The 19,240-nt window shown below is 38.6% G+C and overlaps 2 protein-coding genes across 2 annotated transcripts in view; one reads left to right on the forward strand and one right to left on the reverse strand.

Moving 5' to 3' along the window:
* The window catches only part of c29h18orf63 (chromosome 29 C18orf63 homolog), a 41,536-nt gene extending 37,416 nt beyond the window's left edge, over window positions 1-4,120 (reverse strand). Inside the window, exon 1 of the mRNA XM_014180635.3 lies at window positions 3,834-4,120. The gene's annotated coding sequence lies outside the window, so the exon portion shown is untranslated. The remainder of the gene's footprint in view (window positions 1-3,833) is intronic.
* Window positions 4,121-4,689: 569 nt separating this feature from the next.
* cyb5a (cytochrome b5 type A (microsomal)) lies at window positions 4,690-16,376 on the forward strand. Its single transcript, XM_014180637.3, has 5 exons — window positions 4,690-5,015; window positions 9,848-9,976; window positions 13,748-13,777; window positions 14,050-14,084; window positions 15,360-16,376. The coding sequence occupies exons 1-5, from the start codon at window positions 4,881-4,883 to the stop codon at window positions 15,442-15,444; spliced, it is 414 nt and encodes a 137-aa protein (XP_014036112.1). The 5' UTR covers window positions 4,690-4,880; the 3' UTR covers window positions 15,445-16,376.
* Window positions 16,377-19,240: the final 2,864 nt, after the last annotated feature.

Here is a 19,240-nt window from a genome sequence, read left to right on the forward strand (position 1 = left end):
CTTCGTTCAAGTCTCCTTGAACGAAGAGACTTGAAAAGCTGCAATATTATACCAGCTCTCACAGTCTCACGTCAGAATCAGACGTTCATCCATGCTTCTCAAACGTCAAATTTTGAAGTTCTTCCAAACGTCAAATTTCAAAGTGTTTGAGGTTAAGTTTAGCGTTAAGTTCAGGCATTAACTCTAAATTCTTAAGGTTAGGCATGAACTCCGAATGGTTAAGGTCAGGGTTATAAGGTTTGGGATAGGCTTAAAACACACAAAACTTTCTATCGCTTGATTTGAACTTGCAACCTTTGGAATCAGAGGCAGATGCTTACGCCCATCTGCCATCCCCATCCCCAACACCATAAACCTACTTGAAGGTAACTAGTGGCCGGTTTACACGTCATCTCCTGACGTCCTCAGACATGGATGGACATCGAATACTGACTTGTATCACGGTTGACCTGGCTGGCAATATTATGTCTTACAGAGACGTGGCTGGATGATGACACATAGTACTTAGTGGATTCTTCATGCAGCAGCATGATCGGGCGGCGGCTTCAGGCAACTCTAAATGCATAGACGATGTTGTCCCCACAGTGACTATATCAACATATCCAAACCAAAAACCATGCATTAAAGGCAATATCCATGCTTGGCTAAAGGCTAGAGCTACTACTTATAAGAAACGAGGCATAGACATGGACGCATACAAGAAAGCATGCTACAACCTCTGACGAGACCTGAAACATGCAAAAGGACAATATAGGAGGAAGGTGGAATCTAATTACACTGGCTCTGACCCTCATCATATGTGGCAGGGCTTGCAGACGATAACAAATTACAAAGGGAAACCCAGCCGTGAGTTGCCCAGTGATGCAGAACTCCCATACAAGCTAAAAGCCTTTTATGCTCGCTTCGAGGAATACAACACTGTGTCTTGCGTGAAAGCCCCTGTTTTTCTGGATGATGGGTGATCTCGCGCGCCGTGGCCGATATGAGCAAAATGTTTAAACAGGTTAACAATCACAAGAAATAACAGGGCGCGTTCTCAAAGCATGCACAGACTAGCTGCAAGTGTCTTCACTGATCTCTCCTTGCCCCAGTCTGTAATCCCAACATGTTTCAAGCTGACCACCATTGTCCCTGTTCCCAAGAGCTCCAAATTTAACCTGCCTAAATGACTATCTCACATCTGTAATAATGAAATGTTTTGAAAGGCTGCACATGACACACATCAACACCATCATCCCAGACACCCTGGACCCATTCCAATTCGCAATACCGCCCCAACAGATCCACAATCTCAATTGCACTTCACACTGCCCTGTCTCACCTGGACAAAAGGGGAAATAACTATGTGAGAACGGTGTTGATCTACTACAGCACAACGTTCAACACCATAGTCCCTGCCAAGCTCACCACCAAGCTAGGGACCCTGGGACTGAACACCTCTCTCTGCAACTGGATCTGAGACAGCTTCTACCGCCAAGCCATAAGACCACTAAATAGCCGTAAGACTGCTAAATGGTCAAATAATGGTTACCAGAACTATCTCTACTGACCCTATCTTGCGCTGACCCTACGCACACTCACTAGACAATGTATAAACACTATATACACACTCACACACACTATACATTGACAGTGCCACACAAAACCCGTCACAACACAAACACACATACATACACACACTTTTATACTAATCATTTGCGGCTGCTACTCTGTTCTTTATTTTACTCTTATTATTATCTATCCTGATGCCTAGTCACTTTACCCTGCCTTAATGTACATACAGTGCATTCGGTAAGTATTCAGACCCCTTGACTTTTCCACATTTTGTTAAGTTACAGCCTTATTCTAAAATGGATTAAATAATAATTATCCTCATCAATCTACACACAATACCCCATAATGACTAAGCGAAAACAGGTTTTTAGAATTATAATTTTTTGTAGAGTGCCTTCAGAAAGTATTCACACCCCTTGACTTTTTCCACATTTTGGATTTAATTGTCATTTTTTTGTGAACGATCTACACAAAATACTCTGTAATATCAAAGTGGGGAAAAAATTATAAGATTTGTAAAAAAAATTATGAAAATTAAAACACTAATATATCTTGATTAGATATGTATTTAACCCTGAGTCAATACATTTTAGAATCACCTTTGCCAGCAATTACAACTGTGACTATTCTGGGTAAGTCTCTAAGAGTTTTCCATACCTGGATTGTGCAACATTTGCCCATTATGTTTTTCAAAATTCATCAAGCTCTGTCAAATTGGTTGTTGATCATTGCTAGACAACCATTTTCAGGTCTTGCCATTGATTTTCAAGTAGATTTAAGTCAAAACTGTAACTCGGCCACTCAGGAACATTCACTTTTTTCTTGGTAAGAAACTTCTGAGTAGATTTGGCCTTGTGTTTTAGGTTATTGTCCTGCTAAAGGGTGAATTAATCTCCCAGGGTCTGGTGGAAAGCAGTCTGAACCAGGTTTTCCTCTAGGATTTTGATTGTGCTGAGCTCTATTGCATTTATTTTTTATCCTAAAAAACTCCCCAGTCCTAAACGATTAAAAGCATACCCATAACATGATGCAGCCGCCACCATGCTTGAAAATATGAAGAGTGGTACTGTCCTCAGTGTTGTATTGTATTTGCCCCAAACATAACACTTTGTATTCAAGACAAAAAGTTAATTGCTTTGCCACATTTTTTACAGTATTACTTTAGTGTCTTATTCCAAATAGGATGCATGTTTTGGAATATTTGTATTTTGTACAGGTTTCTTTCTTTTCACTCTGTCAATTAGGTTAGTATTGTGGAGTAACTACAATGTTGTTGATTCATCCTCATTTTGATCCTATCACACCATTCAACTCTGTATCTGTTTTAAAGTCACCATTGGCCTCATGGTGAAATCCCTGAGCGGCTTCCGTCCTCTCTGGCAACTGAGTTAGGAAGGACACCTGTATTTTTGTAGTGACTGGGTGTATTAATACACCATCCAAAGTGTAATTAATAACTTCACCATGCTCAAAGGGCTAAGCTTTTTTTTAAACTGAGGGACATTACAGGTATTGTACATGTGGGGGTACAGAAAATTAGGTTAAACACTATTATTCCATACAGTGAGTCCATGCAACGTATTATGTAACTCATTAAGCACATTTTTACTCCTGAACTTTATTTAGGCTTGACATAACAAAGGGGTTGAATACTTATTGACACAAGACATATAACATTCTCATTTTGAATTAATTTGTTTTAAAAAAGAATGAAAAACTGAATTCCACTTTGACATTATGAGGTATTGTGTGTAGGCCAGTGCCAAAACCAATCGTAATGTAATCGATTTTAAATTCAGGCTGTAACACAACAAAATGTGAAAAAAAGTAAAGGTGTGTAAATAACTTACTTTCTGAAGGCACAGTATTTACCTAAACTACCTCGTACCTCTGCACATGTATCTGGTACTGGTACTCCCTGTATAATATATAGCTCAATTCTTGTGTAATTAATTCCAATTCCTCTTGTGTTACTATTTTTTTATTTTTTACTCTGCATCCTTGGGAAAGGTTCAATGCAAGCATTTCACAGTAAAGTCTACACCAGCTGTATTCGGTGCATGTGACAAAAAAGTATTTTCATTTCATTAAAAAAAATCCATGTATAACGTTATACTTTGAGGTCTGGGCATGAACCCACTGCACTTCAGTACCTCCGCAGACCCCACTTTGAGAAGTCCTGTTGTAGAGAACACAATCATGAGCTTTGGCAGCCTTTCACCATCATTGGCCTGGCGTTTAACAATATAGCTAGCTATCTCCCAACAATGATAACTCACCTGCAGAACAGTTGTATCACAGATATGTTCCTGGATGGAACTGGATTCTGTACCTAGCTAGCTACCGTTAGCTAGCCACCTTTATTTAGTCACATTGTCCTCTTTGACTGGCTAGCTAAATAACTAACCTGGTTAGGCTACACAAGTCTATAAGCAAGAACACTATCTGACTTGACTGGGTAACAACGTTTTAATTGGGACAATGCTGTGACCGCTAACTAGCTAAACTACCAACGAAAATATCAGAGAGCATCAGAAATTCGAAATAGATAACTCTTCGTGGCACATTCATGATGCTCATTCGGGCGGGAAAACCATCGCGTGCATCCGGAACCATGCTCTGCCTGCATCATGCTATCATTAGACATCACAAAAGAGTAATCTGCTGCACATTTCATCAATGTGTGTGGTTGCAATGTTTAATGTCAACATTTTTATCAGTGCATAGTTCCATCGGTTATCTAGCCGATGTATAATCAATAGCATTCACTGTAGCCCATACATAACGCATATACGTTTTTTTAGTTGTTTCTGTATTTATTGATTTACATTAGACTAAGCTAAAGAGTCGCCCAAACAGCATTTAGTTAGACTTGCACACAGTAGGAAAGGACAACGCCTTTTTGCACTTCACATTGTTATTTTGTTGCATTTTTTTTTCAACATTCCTATACAATGCACCAGGTAGAAATGCATGTCCATGTTATTGCGTGAGAGATAGGCCATCCGGATGAACTTTTGTGAACCTTAGCCGAGTCACCCTGAATGCTATTTTATCTGGGACAGACTGACATGGAGTACACCAATAAGAGAGCCTCAGAATGAAAAGGAATATTAAAATAACCAATCACCGCATTTATGGGCAAGTCTGGTGGAGCTTCCCGGTGCGTGCCAGGAATTACAATACAAATCTCTGAACTCACTTTGTCATCTAGGCTAAATGTCGTTACGTGTGTACTTGTACATAGTCACTGCATCGAAATATTTGTAAGATTGGAACATAATTCTTTCCTGGATTCACATTAGGTGTATTTATTTAAAATATAAATGGAGGATAAAGAGGAGAACGGACAAGCTGTAAAATACTACCGACTGTCAGAAATCGAGGAACAGAATACGTTCAAGAGTACATGGATTATAATCAATTTTAACGTCTACGATGTCACCAAATTTCTGGAAGAGGTGAGAAAGTTAGGTTACACGAATGGTTCATATTATAGCCCATCAAATGTTACTTGATTTAGGCTAACGTCCATATGGCAACGGTCAACTAAACCAGTGTTTCTCTAGCCTAGGACCAGGATTGAGAAACACTGGCCAGTTTTTCTCAGCAATCATCCAAGGCTTCATTTCATATAGGCCTACAATTGTGTGAACATCCCATAAATAATGTTTATGTGAGGATAGTAACGTCACATTATAGCATGAATAACTATCAGACCATTCTCTAGCAATCAAACCTGCTGAGGGTTTGTAGCATTTTGGTTCCTGGTAGCCAGCAGATTAAGACCCCTACCATTATGCTTGTTTACACCGAGCTGCGCTGGGGTCGGAACGCAATCATGGTTACATTAAGACACTGTGGAGCCAGCGCTAGATGTAGGTCGGAAAACGTACCTCAGTGCAGGGATGGGATATGCCACTGTACTCCAAATTGTACCATTATCCACACTGATACATTGAGAAGATTTAAATACTGCTATTTGTCCCAGAAAACTGCCCTTTTTGTCCTCATGCTAACTAGCAGTATTTCAATATTCTCTGTGTATAACATTTTGAGTATTTCACAGATGAAATGTCTAGGGTTATAGGGTTTCCAAATGGACTGTTCTAAATTGGTTCATAGTACATAGCCCTAATTAACTAAATTTACACAAATATGATTGGTCTCAGTCAGCTCATGTCTCAAACTGGATTTGTTACCCAAACTATTAAGTGTTCATAACATTCATCAATATAATTTTCTCTCTTGGGTTTCTTTGCACTTTTCATGGGCCTATCCTATTGTTATTACAATGTAGCTTAACCTCTCTGGGGTATGTGGGACGCTGCGGGACACACTATTCAACAGCCAGTGAAATAGCAGGGCGGCAAATTCAAAACAACAAAAATCTCATAATTCTAATTTCTCAAACATACAACTATTATATCCCATTTTAAAGATACACTTCTCGTTAATCCAACCACATTGTCCGATTTCAAAAAGGCTTTACGGCGAAAGCATAACATTAGATTATGTTAGGACAGCACCTAAACAAGAAAAAATACACAGCCATTTTCCAAGCAAGGAGAGGCGTCACAAAAACCAGAAATACAGCTCAAATGAATCACTAACCTTTGATGATCTTCATCAGATGGCACTCATAGGACTTCATGTTACACAATACGTGTATGTTTTGCTCGATAACGTTCATATTTATATCCAAAAACCCCATTTTACATTGGCATGTAATGTTCACAAATGTTTTGCCTCCCAAAACTTCCGGTGAATGAGCACATAAATTTACAGAAATACTCATCATAAACGTTGATAAAATATTCAACAGTTATTTAAAGAATTGTAGATACACTTCTCCTTAACCTGTTATGACTAGGGGGCAGTATTTTCACAGCCGGATAAAAAAACGTACCCGATTTAATCTGATTATTACTCCTGCCCAGAAACTAGAATATGCATATAATTATTAGCTTTGGATAGAAAACACTCCAAAGTTTCTAAAACTGTTTGAATGGTGTCTGTGAGTATAACAGAACTCATTTGGCAGGCCAAAACCTGAGAAGATTCTGTACAGGAAGTACCCTGTCTGACCACTTCTTGGCCTTCTTGATTATCTGTATCCAATACAGGGGATCTCTGCTGTTACGTGACACTTTCTACGGCTCCCATGGGCTCTCAGAAGGCGGCAAAAAGCTGAATCGTGGCTTTGCAGGCCCTGGCTGAAAAACATTAGCGTGTTTGGATAGTGGCCGGTCAGAGTACTATGAGACTCAGGCTCGTGCACGAGGGGATCCCATGTTTTTATTTTCTCTCTCTTTGTACGTAAACACGCTTTCCCGGTCGGAATATTATCGCTTTTTTACGAGAAAAATGGCATAAAAAATTGATTTTAAACAGCGGTTGACATGCTTCGAAGTACGGAAATGGAATATTTAGATTTTTTTTGTCACGAAACGCGTTGGGCGCGTAACCCTTCGTCACCCTTGGATAGTGTCTTGAACGCACGAACAAAACGCCGCTATTTGGATATAACTATGGATTATTTTGAACCAAACCAACATTTGTTATTGAAGTTGCAGTCCTGGGAGTGCATTCTGACGAAGAACACCAAAGGTAATCAAACTTTTCTAATAGTAAATCGGAGTTTGGTCAGGGCTAAACTTGGTGGGTGTCAAAATAGCTAGCCGTGATGGCTGGGCTATCTACTCAGAATATTGCAAAATGTGCTTTCACCGAAAAGCTATTTTAAAATCGGACACCTCGATTGCACAAAGGAGTTCTGTATCTAGAATTCTTAAAATAATTTATGTATTTTGTCAACGTTTATCATGAGTAATTTAGTAAATTCACAGGAAGTTTGCGGGGGGTATGCTAGTTCTGAACGTCACATGCTAATGTAAAAAGCTGGTTTTTGGATATAAATATGAACTTGATTGAACAAAACATGCATGTATTGTATAACATAATGTCCTAGGGTTGTCATCTGATGAAGATCATCAAAGGTTAGTGCTGCATTTAGCTGTGGTTTTGGTTTATGTGACATTATATGCTAGCTTGAAAAATGGGTGTCTGATTATTTCTGGCTGGGTACTCTGCTGACATAATGTAATGTTTTGCTTTCGCTGTAAAGCCTTTTTGAAATCGGACAGTGTGGTTAGATAAAGGAGAGTCTTGTCTTTAAAATGGTGTAAAATAGTCATATGTTTGAAAATTTGAAGTTTTGGTTTTTTTGAGGAATTTGTAATTCGCGCCACGCCTATCATTGGATATTGGAGCAGGTGTTCCGCTAGCGGAACGTCTAGATGTAAGAGGTTAATGCAACCGCTGTGTCAGATTTCAAAAAAGCTTTACGGCGAAAGCAAATTTTGCAATAATCTGAGTACAGCGTTCAGACACGAAACCAAACCCGCCATTTTGTGGAGTCAACAAAACTCAGAAATAATATTATAAATATTGACTTACCTTTGATGATCTTTATCAGAATGCACTCCCAGGAATCCCAGGTCCACAATAAATGTTTGTTTTGTTTGATAAAGTCCATCATTTATGTCCAAATACCTCCTTTTGTTTGCGCGTTCAGTCCACTACTCCAAATGCAGGAAGCCCGCACAAATCTCATGACGAAAAGTCAAAAAAAGTTATATTTACATTCGTAGAAATGTCAAATGATGTATAGCATCAATCTTTAGGACGTTTTTAACATAAATCTTCAGTAATATTCCAACCGGACAATTCCAATATCTTCAGAAAAGAAAAGGAACACAGCTAACTCTCACGTGAGTGCGCGCCTCTGAGCTCATGTCATTTTCTCACTCATCAACTTCCAGGCCCTCTTGTTCACTCCATATTCACAGTAGAAGCATGAAACAACGTTCTAAAGACGGTTGACATCTAGTGGAAGCCTTAGGAAGTGCAAAATTAACCCTAAGTCACTGTATACTGGATAGGGAATCACTTGAAACTACAAACCTCAGATTTCCACACTTCCTGGTTGGATTTTTCTTAGGTTTTTGCCTGCCATATGAGTTCTGTTATACTCACAGACATCATTCAAACAGTTTTAGAAACTTCAGTGTTTTCTATCCAAATCTACTAATAATATGCATATCCTACCTTCTGAGCCTGAGTAGCAGGCAGTTTAATTTGGGCACTCCTTTCATCCGGACGGCAAAATACTGCCCCCTACCCTAGAGAAATGAATGACAAGATGAAATAATGCCAGATAAAATAGTTAAAAAAATTGGCATTTAAGGCAATGCCAGACTGGCCCATTGATTTTATCCATATCCGTGATTTCCAATGCTTTCTCAATGGGAGTCGTACATTGATGGTCAGCGAAGATGTCCATATCCATCCTTGAGCAAGACACTCAAAGCTGCAATATATAACTTTTTGGGCGACCTGACCAAATTCACATAGAAATGTGAGTTATAGATCTGTCATTCTTATTGAAAGAAGAAGCAGTAGATCTCTTCTACAGTATGTATGCTATTTCTAGGCTTCCCGTTCTTAGGTTGTTTTTGCATCTTTTACTTCTGGTTTTGTATGTCAGCTTAAAACATCTGAAAATACGAAAATGTTTGATTATTGCAAATATATTTCACAGCTTTTTAGATGGTACGATGATTCTCACATAAACTGAAGTTAGGCGAACTATTTGAATTTTAGCAACCAGGAAATGGCTGAGTGATTTCTGCATATTGTACCTTTTTAACCCTTAACTTCTCCAGGGGAGCTGCACTGTGGTAGACCGTGTGTGTGTGTGTGTGTGTGTGTGTGTGTGTGTGGGTGTGTGTGTGTGTGTGTGGGTGTGTCTAGGGGGTTGGGCTTAGGAGCAAAAGACAAATTCCCTTCACAAGATGGGCAATAAAGTACTATTCCATAAAGTTCTATTCTACTCTGTAAAGTTGTTCATTTTTTCAGTAGGGTTTTAAAAAGGTATCTTAAAAACAAGTTTATAGTGGAATTTGGGGAATCCTTATTTAGGCCAATAACACGCAGTCAATAGGTCAAGCATGACAAATCTTACTGTTCCATTATTAAATATTTGAACCTGTTGTACAGTCTCCAAATGTAGGTGTGTGTTCTAGACTTTTTATGTTTCTGTAATATTATGCAAAAAATACTATGTTACATTATTTCTTCCAGTTCTCTCCTTGCCCAATTGGCCATTTAGTTACAGTTTAACATTAGCATGGTTGAGAATTAAAGAGTGGTAATGGACACTTGTTAGTATGCCATCAACAAGCCTAAATTGCTTGAAAAGAACTACTCTGACATGTACAGTATATTACAGCACCCAGGTGGAGAGGAGGTCTTGAGGGAACAGGCAGGCGGTGATGCCACAGAGAGCTTTGAAGATGTCGGGCACTCATCAGATGCCAAGGAGATGGCTGCCAACATGATCATTGGAGAACTGCATCCAGTAAGCACTCTTCATGTTTCAAATATGCCTTTTAAAAAGCTTTACCTAACTTTTGTCTCTGGCAATAAGAAACAGGGGTTCTACCGAGTGTTATTGCAGTATCCCAAAACCCAATAATATGGTGTTATTTGGTCATGGGGAAGAGAGGTATGTTTAGGGTACTACAGTGTAAATGCTCTAATTTTACATTACTACAGTATACTAACAACCTGTATACAAAACTCTTTGTAGCACTTGCGGTACTGGTTGCACTATTATTCAACTGGTAGTGTTTGTCTTAATGAATTCCAAAAGTAATTCATAGGTTGTTATTGTTTCTAAGTAAGTACCCGTCATCTTCTTTACCATAAAATTAAGTTGTATAGGTTTCAGAGTTAGCAGGCAAATTCTTCTCTCTTTTGAGGCATGAGACTGGATTGTTAGAATACAATATGGTATTGTGGTTGTGTTGTCCGCCCTGTTGTGTTCATTGAATGTAAGCATACTGACATTGGCTACCCTTCCATTCTCTTTTTGTCATCTTGATTGAAGGCATATGACCAAGATGTTGTGTAGGACGTTTCAGTGGTCCCATAGTCCTGCTATGGCAATGATATGGAAGAGACCTCTTAATTTTCATTGGGTATATTTGTTGAGTAATGAATCATTCTGGTTTCAGTTGGCTGATGTGACACTCAATAGCTCTACATTTTGTCTGTTTTAGTGAACTGCTTTGCTGCAGAGTATAGAAATAATTTAGTTCTCAACCTTCATTATGGTTGCAAAGGGTCTGAACTTTTCTGTACATTTCCTGAATTTTTCTGCAAATTTCCCTTGGCAAGTTAAGACCGGGAATTTTGCTTAAATTCATCAAAAAAAGTTAGCTTATAACCGTGAACCTTTTTTGTGGGATACACATAAGGCAATTCTAGGTCTTGTGGCATATTTTGGTTAAACAATCCCCAATTCAATGGAATTGCAAACCTCTGCATGCACAGTGCATTCTTCCATCACATGTACAGCTGATTCTCAAGATCTTGCACACTAATGAGATGCTATTGAGCCCACATTACTACACTGTGTGAGCCAAAGACTACATGTTTTCTGGTAAGTTTTGATTACAATACTGGGTGGGGTGGATATTATCTATATGACATGCATGATTTTTTGTTAACTAGTAAATAGTGGCCTACAGCAAAGTGTGTTTAAATAATTTCTAACTTGTTAACAATTTCTGTTAGCTAGTTTTCGCTACCATGTGGTTTTTAGCTTGCTTGAGCCTGCTAACTGATGAGTGTTAATTCACCTGTTTCCATACATGTTTCATTTAAAAAAAAAACATTTATCTTACAAAGGATTTGTTTAATCTAACTGCTTAACTATCTGTACATGGAATTGTATATATTTCTTTTTGACTCTATACTATATATCTTTTTACTCTTGACTATATATTTTTTTCTTATAATCTTTACAGTGCCTGTGGCAGTTTCCTATCTGATGTGTGGAGACATTTCACTGCAGCTAATGTAGAAGGAAAAGCTGTGTACATTTGCAAATACTGTGCCAAATCATATGTGAAGAATTCAACAAAGATGCAGAATCATCTGGCCAAGTGCATAAAGTTCCCTCAGCGCTCACAACAAGCAACCTCAACTTCTATTCGAGGTGAAAATGATGACTCAGACACCTTATCGATAGCAACAGCTCATGGTCCTCCTGGAATCAGAAGTTTTTTTGTCTCAATGGAGGAATGTAGTCAGAGAAATGCTAATGAATGTCTGGTTCACCTCTGATGCTCACAGTCAATGTGCATTGGAAGAGATTTCTGAATGTTCTTCACCCAGCATACACCCCTCTAACCAGACATGCTTTATCTACTCATTTGCTGGATGCAGAGTTCAACAGAGTTCAAGTGAAGGTTAAGCAAATCATAGAGAAAGCAGACTGTATTGCAATCATCTCTGATGGGTGGCCGAATGTTCGTGGGCAAGGAATAATTAACTACATCATCTCCACCTATCAACCAGTATTTTACAAGAGCACAAACACAAGGGACAACAGACACACCGGTCTCTACATTGCAGATGAGCTGAAGGCAGTCAATGACCTTGGACCACAGAAGGATTTGCACTGGTGACAGACTGCTGCGAACATGAAGGCTGCTTGGTCTAAAGTGGAGGAGTCCTACCCTCACATCACACCGATTGGCTGTGCTGCTCATGCATTGAATCTGCTCCAGAAAGACATCATGGCACTGAAAACAATGGATACACTCTGCTCCAGAGAGCCAAGGAAATGGTTAGGTATGTGAAGAGTCATCAAGTTGGGCAGCAATCTACCTCACCAAGCAAAGTGAGAAGAATAAGAGCACCACATTGAAGCTGCCCAACAACACCCGTTGGGGTGGTGTTGTCATCATGTTTGACAGTCTCCTGGAGGGGAAGGAGTCTCTCCAAGAAATGGCCATATCACAGTCTCCCGATATGGACAGCCCCATCAAGAGGACCCTCCCGGATGATGTATTTTGGGAGAGAGTGGTAAGCAGCCTGAAACTCCTGAAACCTATAACAGTAGCCATTGCACGGATTGAGGGAGACAATGCCATCCTGTCTGATGTTCAGACTCTGCTTGCAGATGTAAGAGAAGAAATCCATACTGCCCTACCCACTTCACTGTTGCTCCAAGCAGAGGAAACTGCATTTCTGAAATACATCAAAAAGCATGAAGACCTCTGTCTGAAGCCCAAACACACCGCAGCGTACATGTTGGACCCCAAGTATGCTGGCAAGAGCATCCTGTCTGGTGCGGAGATCAACAAGGCCTATGGTGTCATCACTACCGTGTCTTGCCACCTTGGCCTGGATGAGGGCGAGGTTCTTGGCAGTCTTTGGGATGGAGATGCAATATGGCAGTCGTGCCAACATATCTCATCAGCCACCTGGTGGAAGGGACTTTGTGGATCTCAGGCTCTTTCCCCTGTTGCCTCCATCATCCTCCAAATCCCACCAACATCAGCCGCCTCAGAATGCAACTGGTCCTTGTTTTGGAACACACACACACCAAAGCACCCAACAGGCTGACCAATACAAGGGTTGAAAAATTGGTGGCCATCTGGGCAAACTTGAGGCTTATTGAGCCTGACAACGAGCCATCCTCAACAAGGTTGGAAAGTGACAGTGAAGATGAGGACTCAGAGTCTGATGTTCAAGAGGTGGACATTGAGGAGGTCCAGGGAGAAGACATGGAAACCTGAGAGGAAGACAACCAAAGCTTTAGTTTCTAGACTATCATTTTACAGATGTATGTTGAAAATGTTTTTGGGAGATGCGATGGATGATTGGGGATCATTCAATATTCCCTTTCTTTTGTTCTTCAGTGAAGTCATTCCATGTGAAGAGTCAACTCATTTAATTAAAGTTAAATTCCTAACTAAATTGTTTTGTTTTTTATTTCTATTGGAAGGATTTAATTATTTGCAATTATGTCTACTTATGATAAGGTAAAAGGTTTATGTTTCTGTCTCCATATGATATGGTAAATATATCCAATGCAAAAAAAATCAACATTTAAATGGTGTTAATATTAATTTGCATATATTCCCATTAATTCCCATATATTCCCACATAAAATTTCCACCTCTGAATATTCCCCAAAATGTGCAACCCTAGCCTTCATCCACATCTAGTGTAATCTAAAGGGGAAGGAAGGCCTGGTCTTATTTTTTTTTTATGCCTGCCAACTCCTAGCATAATAAACAACCTCTCCCTCTCTTCCTTCCTCTCTCTTGTGTAGGATGATCGGCCAAAGATGGCCAAACCTTCAGTAAGTAAAACAACGATCTCAAATGTGAAAAGTTACGCTACTCAAATTTCAGCACACATAGTAAGGTGTAACCATATGTTTTTGCTCCGACGATAATAAGTCACTGACATTTCGATGGTAAGCTGCCTTCATCAAGGTTTATTTTGAAAACTGTAGTTCACATGTACAGTACATATAAAACAATACAATTAATCATAAAGATAGGTCTACTCAAAGATAGAGATATCCATGTAAAGATTTGTGAGGTCTTACAGACTTTCCTTTTCTAACAGGAGTCACTTGCCACCACAATCGAGGAAACCTCAAGGTATGTAGGCACCCCTGATGCCATTTTCATATTCTTGGTTTTGAACCAGGTTGAAACAAAACTGATTAAAATTAGAATTTATTATGGCAAGTTTGCATTTGCATGAGCTATGGATATTTTCTACATTGTAGAATAATAGTGAAGACATCAAAACTATGAAATAACACATATGGAATAATGTAGTAACCAAAAAAGTGTTAAACAAGATTTTAGATTCTTCAAAGTAGCCACCCTTTGCCTTGACGACAGCTTTGCACACTCTTGTCATTCTCTCAACCAAGCTTCATGAGGTAGTCACCTGGAATGCATTTCAATTAACAGGTGTGCCTTGTTAAAAGTTAATTTGTGGGTTTTATGCGTTTGAGCCAATCAGTTGTGTTGGGGTGGTATACAAAATATAACCCTATTTGGTAAAATACCAAGTCCATATTATGGCAAGAACAGCTCAAATAAGCAAGAGAAACGACAGTCCATCAATACTTTAATACATGAAGGTCAGTCAATCCGGAAAATGAAAAGAACATTGAAAGTTTCTTTAAGTGCAGTCACATGAACCATCAAGCGCTATGATGAAACTGGCTCTCATGAGGACCGCCACAGGAAAGGAAGACCCATAGTTACCTTTGCTGCAGAGGATAAGTTCATTAGAGTTTCCAGCCTCAGAAATTGCAGCCCAAATAAATGCTTCACTGAGTTCAAGTAACAGACACATGTCAACATCAACTGTTCAGAGGAGACTGTGTGAATCAGGCCTTCATGGTCAAATTGCTGCAAAGAAACCACTACAAAAGGACACCAATAAGAAGAATAGACTTGCTTAGGCCAAGAAACACGAGCAATGGACATTAGACCGTGGAAATCTGTCCTTTGGTCTGATGAGTCCAAATGTGAGAACTTCAAGACTGTTGGAAAAGCATTTCTTATGAAGCTGGTTGAGAGAATGCTACTTTGAAGAATCTAAAATTCAAAACATATTTTGATTTGTTGAACACTTATTTTTGGGTCACTACATGATTGCATATGTGTAATTTCATAGTTTTGATGTCTTCACTATTATTCTACAATGTAGAATACATTGAATGAGTAGGTGTGGCCAAACTTTTGACTGATTCAAAAATTCTATGGGATGATTTTTCAAGTGCAGGTTAGTCCTGCAATCTGGCAGAACTATTGTTTGCTATTCTATGACATTAGTGTTTATCATTTTTGTGCTGTTTCAGCTGTCCGTTTTACTGATGTACTTACTGTATCTTGTTCTTCCTCTGCCCTCAACAGTTGGTGGACAAACTGGTTGATCCCCGGTTTGGCTGCGGCAGTTATCACGGTTATGTACCGCATGTACACGTCCGTGGAGCAGTGACCGTGCCATTGGTCTGTCACCTTTGCCAATCAAATGTAAATCACAATCACTGGCTACAAAATGACCGCTACAGAGCCTACATTTGACCCCTGAGAAACCACTGCTAGTTTTGGGGATTTGCACAGCTCATATGCAGTACTGCAATATCCATGATTCATTTAATGTTTTTCACCCAATTACTCGGCATCATGTTAATGAAGGCATATACTTTTGTTATTTTGTTAATCTTATTTTTCCTCTCCTGATTTACATATTGATATTTCAGACAGATTATTAACAAGAATGAATTGAGAATGTAAAATTGTTATTATGTTATTGTAATATGTTACGATTCACTATTACTCGAACATACTGTAACCCTTCGATTGAAACTGAAAATTGCAGTTTAGCTTAAAAGAGCAGGCTATGACATCTTACCTGTGCATAGCTAGACTGAATTTACCTTCATTTTGGAACGGAACTAATGAGTCTGCAGCTCAACCCACTGCCATTTCAAATCATAAAGGCTCAGGTTACATAATGTTTTGCATTAGCTGTCTTTTTTTAAATCAATATGCATATAGCAAGAGACATGCTTTAAATTGCACAATGTATGTCAGTAGAGTACTGTGTGCATAATATATGCTATAAAGAGTGAATGAGTTCATTTAACATCAATATGCAAAACTGTAGACCCAATGGTCCCACATTTCTGGTGCCATTGGTATCAACATTCCATAGACCAAGTAGGCCAAAAGCTTGCATTGTGTAACAACTAAGTGGGGATTAAGTTGACTCCATGTGACTTCCCTTGAACCGTACAATGTGTTTTTCCCTACTTGCTGCTAATGTGTGTAAGAAGTTCACCACTGAATGTTCTAATCGACAGTCAATCAAATGTAATTGTACAGCGGCCATTTTAGTTTTTTCAATAAAATAATTCATAGAAGTGTTACAGTTGTCTAATTTTACCATAAATATAAACAATTATGCAGTGGTACACGGTGGGTATTAAACCATCAAAAGTATGCTAATTTGTCACATGCCTTACTTTATTATCACACTTTGATTAGGTATTCTTTTTGTAAAACCTACCTCTGTGCAGGCTCTTTATACTGTTAAGTTTGTACTTGTAGATAGTGATAGAGCACCATCTACTGGACAAAAAGTTGCTGTGCTAAGAAAGGTTTTATTATAGAGCCAACACCTAGGATTTTGCTTGTCATCAGGAAATCGTTGGTTGTTCACGCAATCTCACTTGTGTCAGTAGTTCTAACCGATTAGCTAATACAGCTTTTTAAAATGTTTTTTATATATATTTTTTGCTTTATGGAGATAGTGATAGGCCTAGATTTGAATAAGGGGGAGACCGAGAGAGAGGGACAGACAACTTTTCACTTTCATAGTCTGGATGAAACATTAACCTAAGAAGTACTGACAAACATTGATACACTTGATATAATCTACACAGAGACACAAAATAGGCCATTTGATGACATGCGAGTCAGCAGATATGAAAATAACAGTACGTACTAGATGCTGTTGATGTTAACAGATATCCTCACTAGCTTGAACAAATATGGTGAAAATTCTAACAAAAAGTTAACCAAATGTCGTAGGTATGATGTGCGTGCAGCTGACCTCTATTGATTTTGTTAGCGGTTTTGTCTACTGTGACGCAACTGGAACTACAGTAGGCTATCACTTATGCAATTGTTTTGTTGGCTTAAATAACAGCCATGATCATTTTATCAGAATTAAAAAAATTGGTAACACTTAATTTTAAGGGGTACTTATTACAGTGTAATTACATATGTAATTACACTAACAAGTATTGTAGTTAACTGTAACTCATATTCACACTGTAATAACAACAGGTAACTGGTTGTAATTGCAGTCTGTAATTACAGAGATGTTCTTGTTACAAATGGGCACATTTCCACTAAATTCATAAATTTTTGTTTATACTAAGCTGCATCTGATTCACTCTTGTGGACTGATGGGCTGGGTATCCGAGATTGCAAAGATTGGATGCTCAATAGGCTCTAATTGGATCCCCAGACAGATTCATGTAAGATTATCCCTGTTTCGTTCCATGTGCTTCCGTTTAAGAAACATTTTTCAACAGAATAGGTGGAATTAATACACCCCTGATCACACGCAAACAGGTCACTTTCATAGCAGCCACATAAAAACAGTGTGATCACTTTGCTCGTTGTATATATATAATTCCTCGCAAATATCTATGTGCTCTCCTCCTCATCTTTTCCCTTCGCTTGTGGATTTCAGTGCACAACACATCAGCTGTCACATCAGCTGTTTAGGCTAAACTAGCTAACAATAGCTGCATTCACTAGCTAAGTGAAAGTTTAAAAAAAAATACAACCAAATATAGCTAACTCTCTCTCTTTTGCTACTTCTTAATTTTGTAAGAAATGTATTGGTTCAAAACTGTTCAAATATTGTCTTTCTCTCTCTGAGTCAACTACTCACCACATTTTATGCATTGCAGTGCTAGCTAGCTGTAGCTTTATTCTCTGATCTTTTGATTGGTTGGACAACATGTCAGTTCATGCTGCAAGAACTCTGATAGGTTGGAGGACTTCCTCCGGAAGTTGTCATAATTACTGTGTAAGTCTATGGAAGGGGGTGAGAACCATGAGCCTCCTAGGTTTGTATTGAAGTCAATGTACTCGGAGGAGGACAGAAAGTAGCTTTCCTTCGGCTACACCATGGTGCTACCCTACAGAGGGCTGCTGTAGACCTTCATTGCAAAACAGTGTGTTTTAATCAATTATTTGGTGACATGAGTGTCGCCAATATTTAATCTATTTTTACCTCAAAAGGATAACCTTTTAAGTGTTTCACAATTTTTATTTTTATTAAATTCACTGAGGAGGATGGTCCTTTTCTGAGGAGCCTCCACTGCTTGAGGTGTACTTACTTGTGATTATTGTGTACCTACAAAGTACTTTACCCATTCTGACAATCTCATCGTCAGCTTCTGAAAGCGCGATCCAAGTGAGAAAAAAACGCACTAATACACCACAGAGTACATATCTGTAATATCTGCATAAGTACAAAGTTGTCGCTAGTTCTTACACAGGATTTAGCTATTTAAAGTGAAGTGTAACTTTATAGTTACCTATGACCAATTTCTATATAATTACTTATTACTCATTACTAAGTGAAAAGACCTACAAACAAAAGATGATAAAGTCAACTTTATTGCAACATGTAAACAGACCTTACATTTCTTATGAAATAATAAGGATTTTTATTGTTAAATTCATAATTTGATTAATTAGATTAAACAAAGATACAGTGCATTCGGAAACTATTCAGACCAATTGAATTTTTCCACACTTTGTTACATTACAGCGTTCTAAAATGGGTTAAATAATTGTTTTTCCTCATCAATCTACACACTATACCCCATAATGACGAAGCAATTTTTTTTTGCTAATTTATTCAAAATAAAAACAGAAATACCTTATTCACATAAATATTCAGACCCTTTGCTATGAGACTTAAAATTGAGCTCAGGTGCATCCTGTTTGCATTGATCATCCTTGAGATGTTTCTACAACTTGATTGGAGTCCACCTGTGGTAAATTCTATTGATTGTACATGATTTGGAAAGGCACACACCTGTCTATATAAGGTCCCACATTTGACAGTACATGTCAGAGCAAAAACCAAGTCATGAGGTGAAAGGAATTGTCCGTAGAGCTCCGAGACAGGATTGTGTCGAGGCACAGATCTGGGGAAGGGTACCAAAACATTTCTGCAGTATTGAATGTCCCCAAGAACACAG

The sequence above is a fragment of the Salmo salar genome, chromosome 29 (assembly GCF_965601325.2).
Source record: "Salmo salar chromosome 29, fSalSal1, whole genome shotgun sequence".
NCBI classification, from domain to species: domain Eukaryota; kingdom Metazoa; phylum Chordata; class Actinopteri; order Salmoniformes; family Salmonidae; genus Salmo; species Salmo salar.

Bases quoted from the DNA above. Each gene is read 5' to 3' on its own strand.
- cyb5a (XM_014180637.3), top strand. From the start codon at position 4,881: ATGGAGGATAAAGAGGAGAACGGACAAGCTGTAAAATACTACCGACTG. The intron at 5,016-9,847 runs GTGAGAAAGTTA...AGTATATTACAG, and splicing joins TCACCAAATTTCTGGAAGAG to CACCCAGGTGGAGAGGAGGT. The intron at 14,085-15,359 runs GTATGTAGGCAC...TGCCCTCAACAG, and splicing joins ACAATCGAGGAAACCTCAAG to TTGGTGGACAAACTGGTTGA.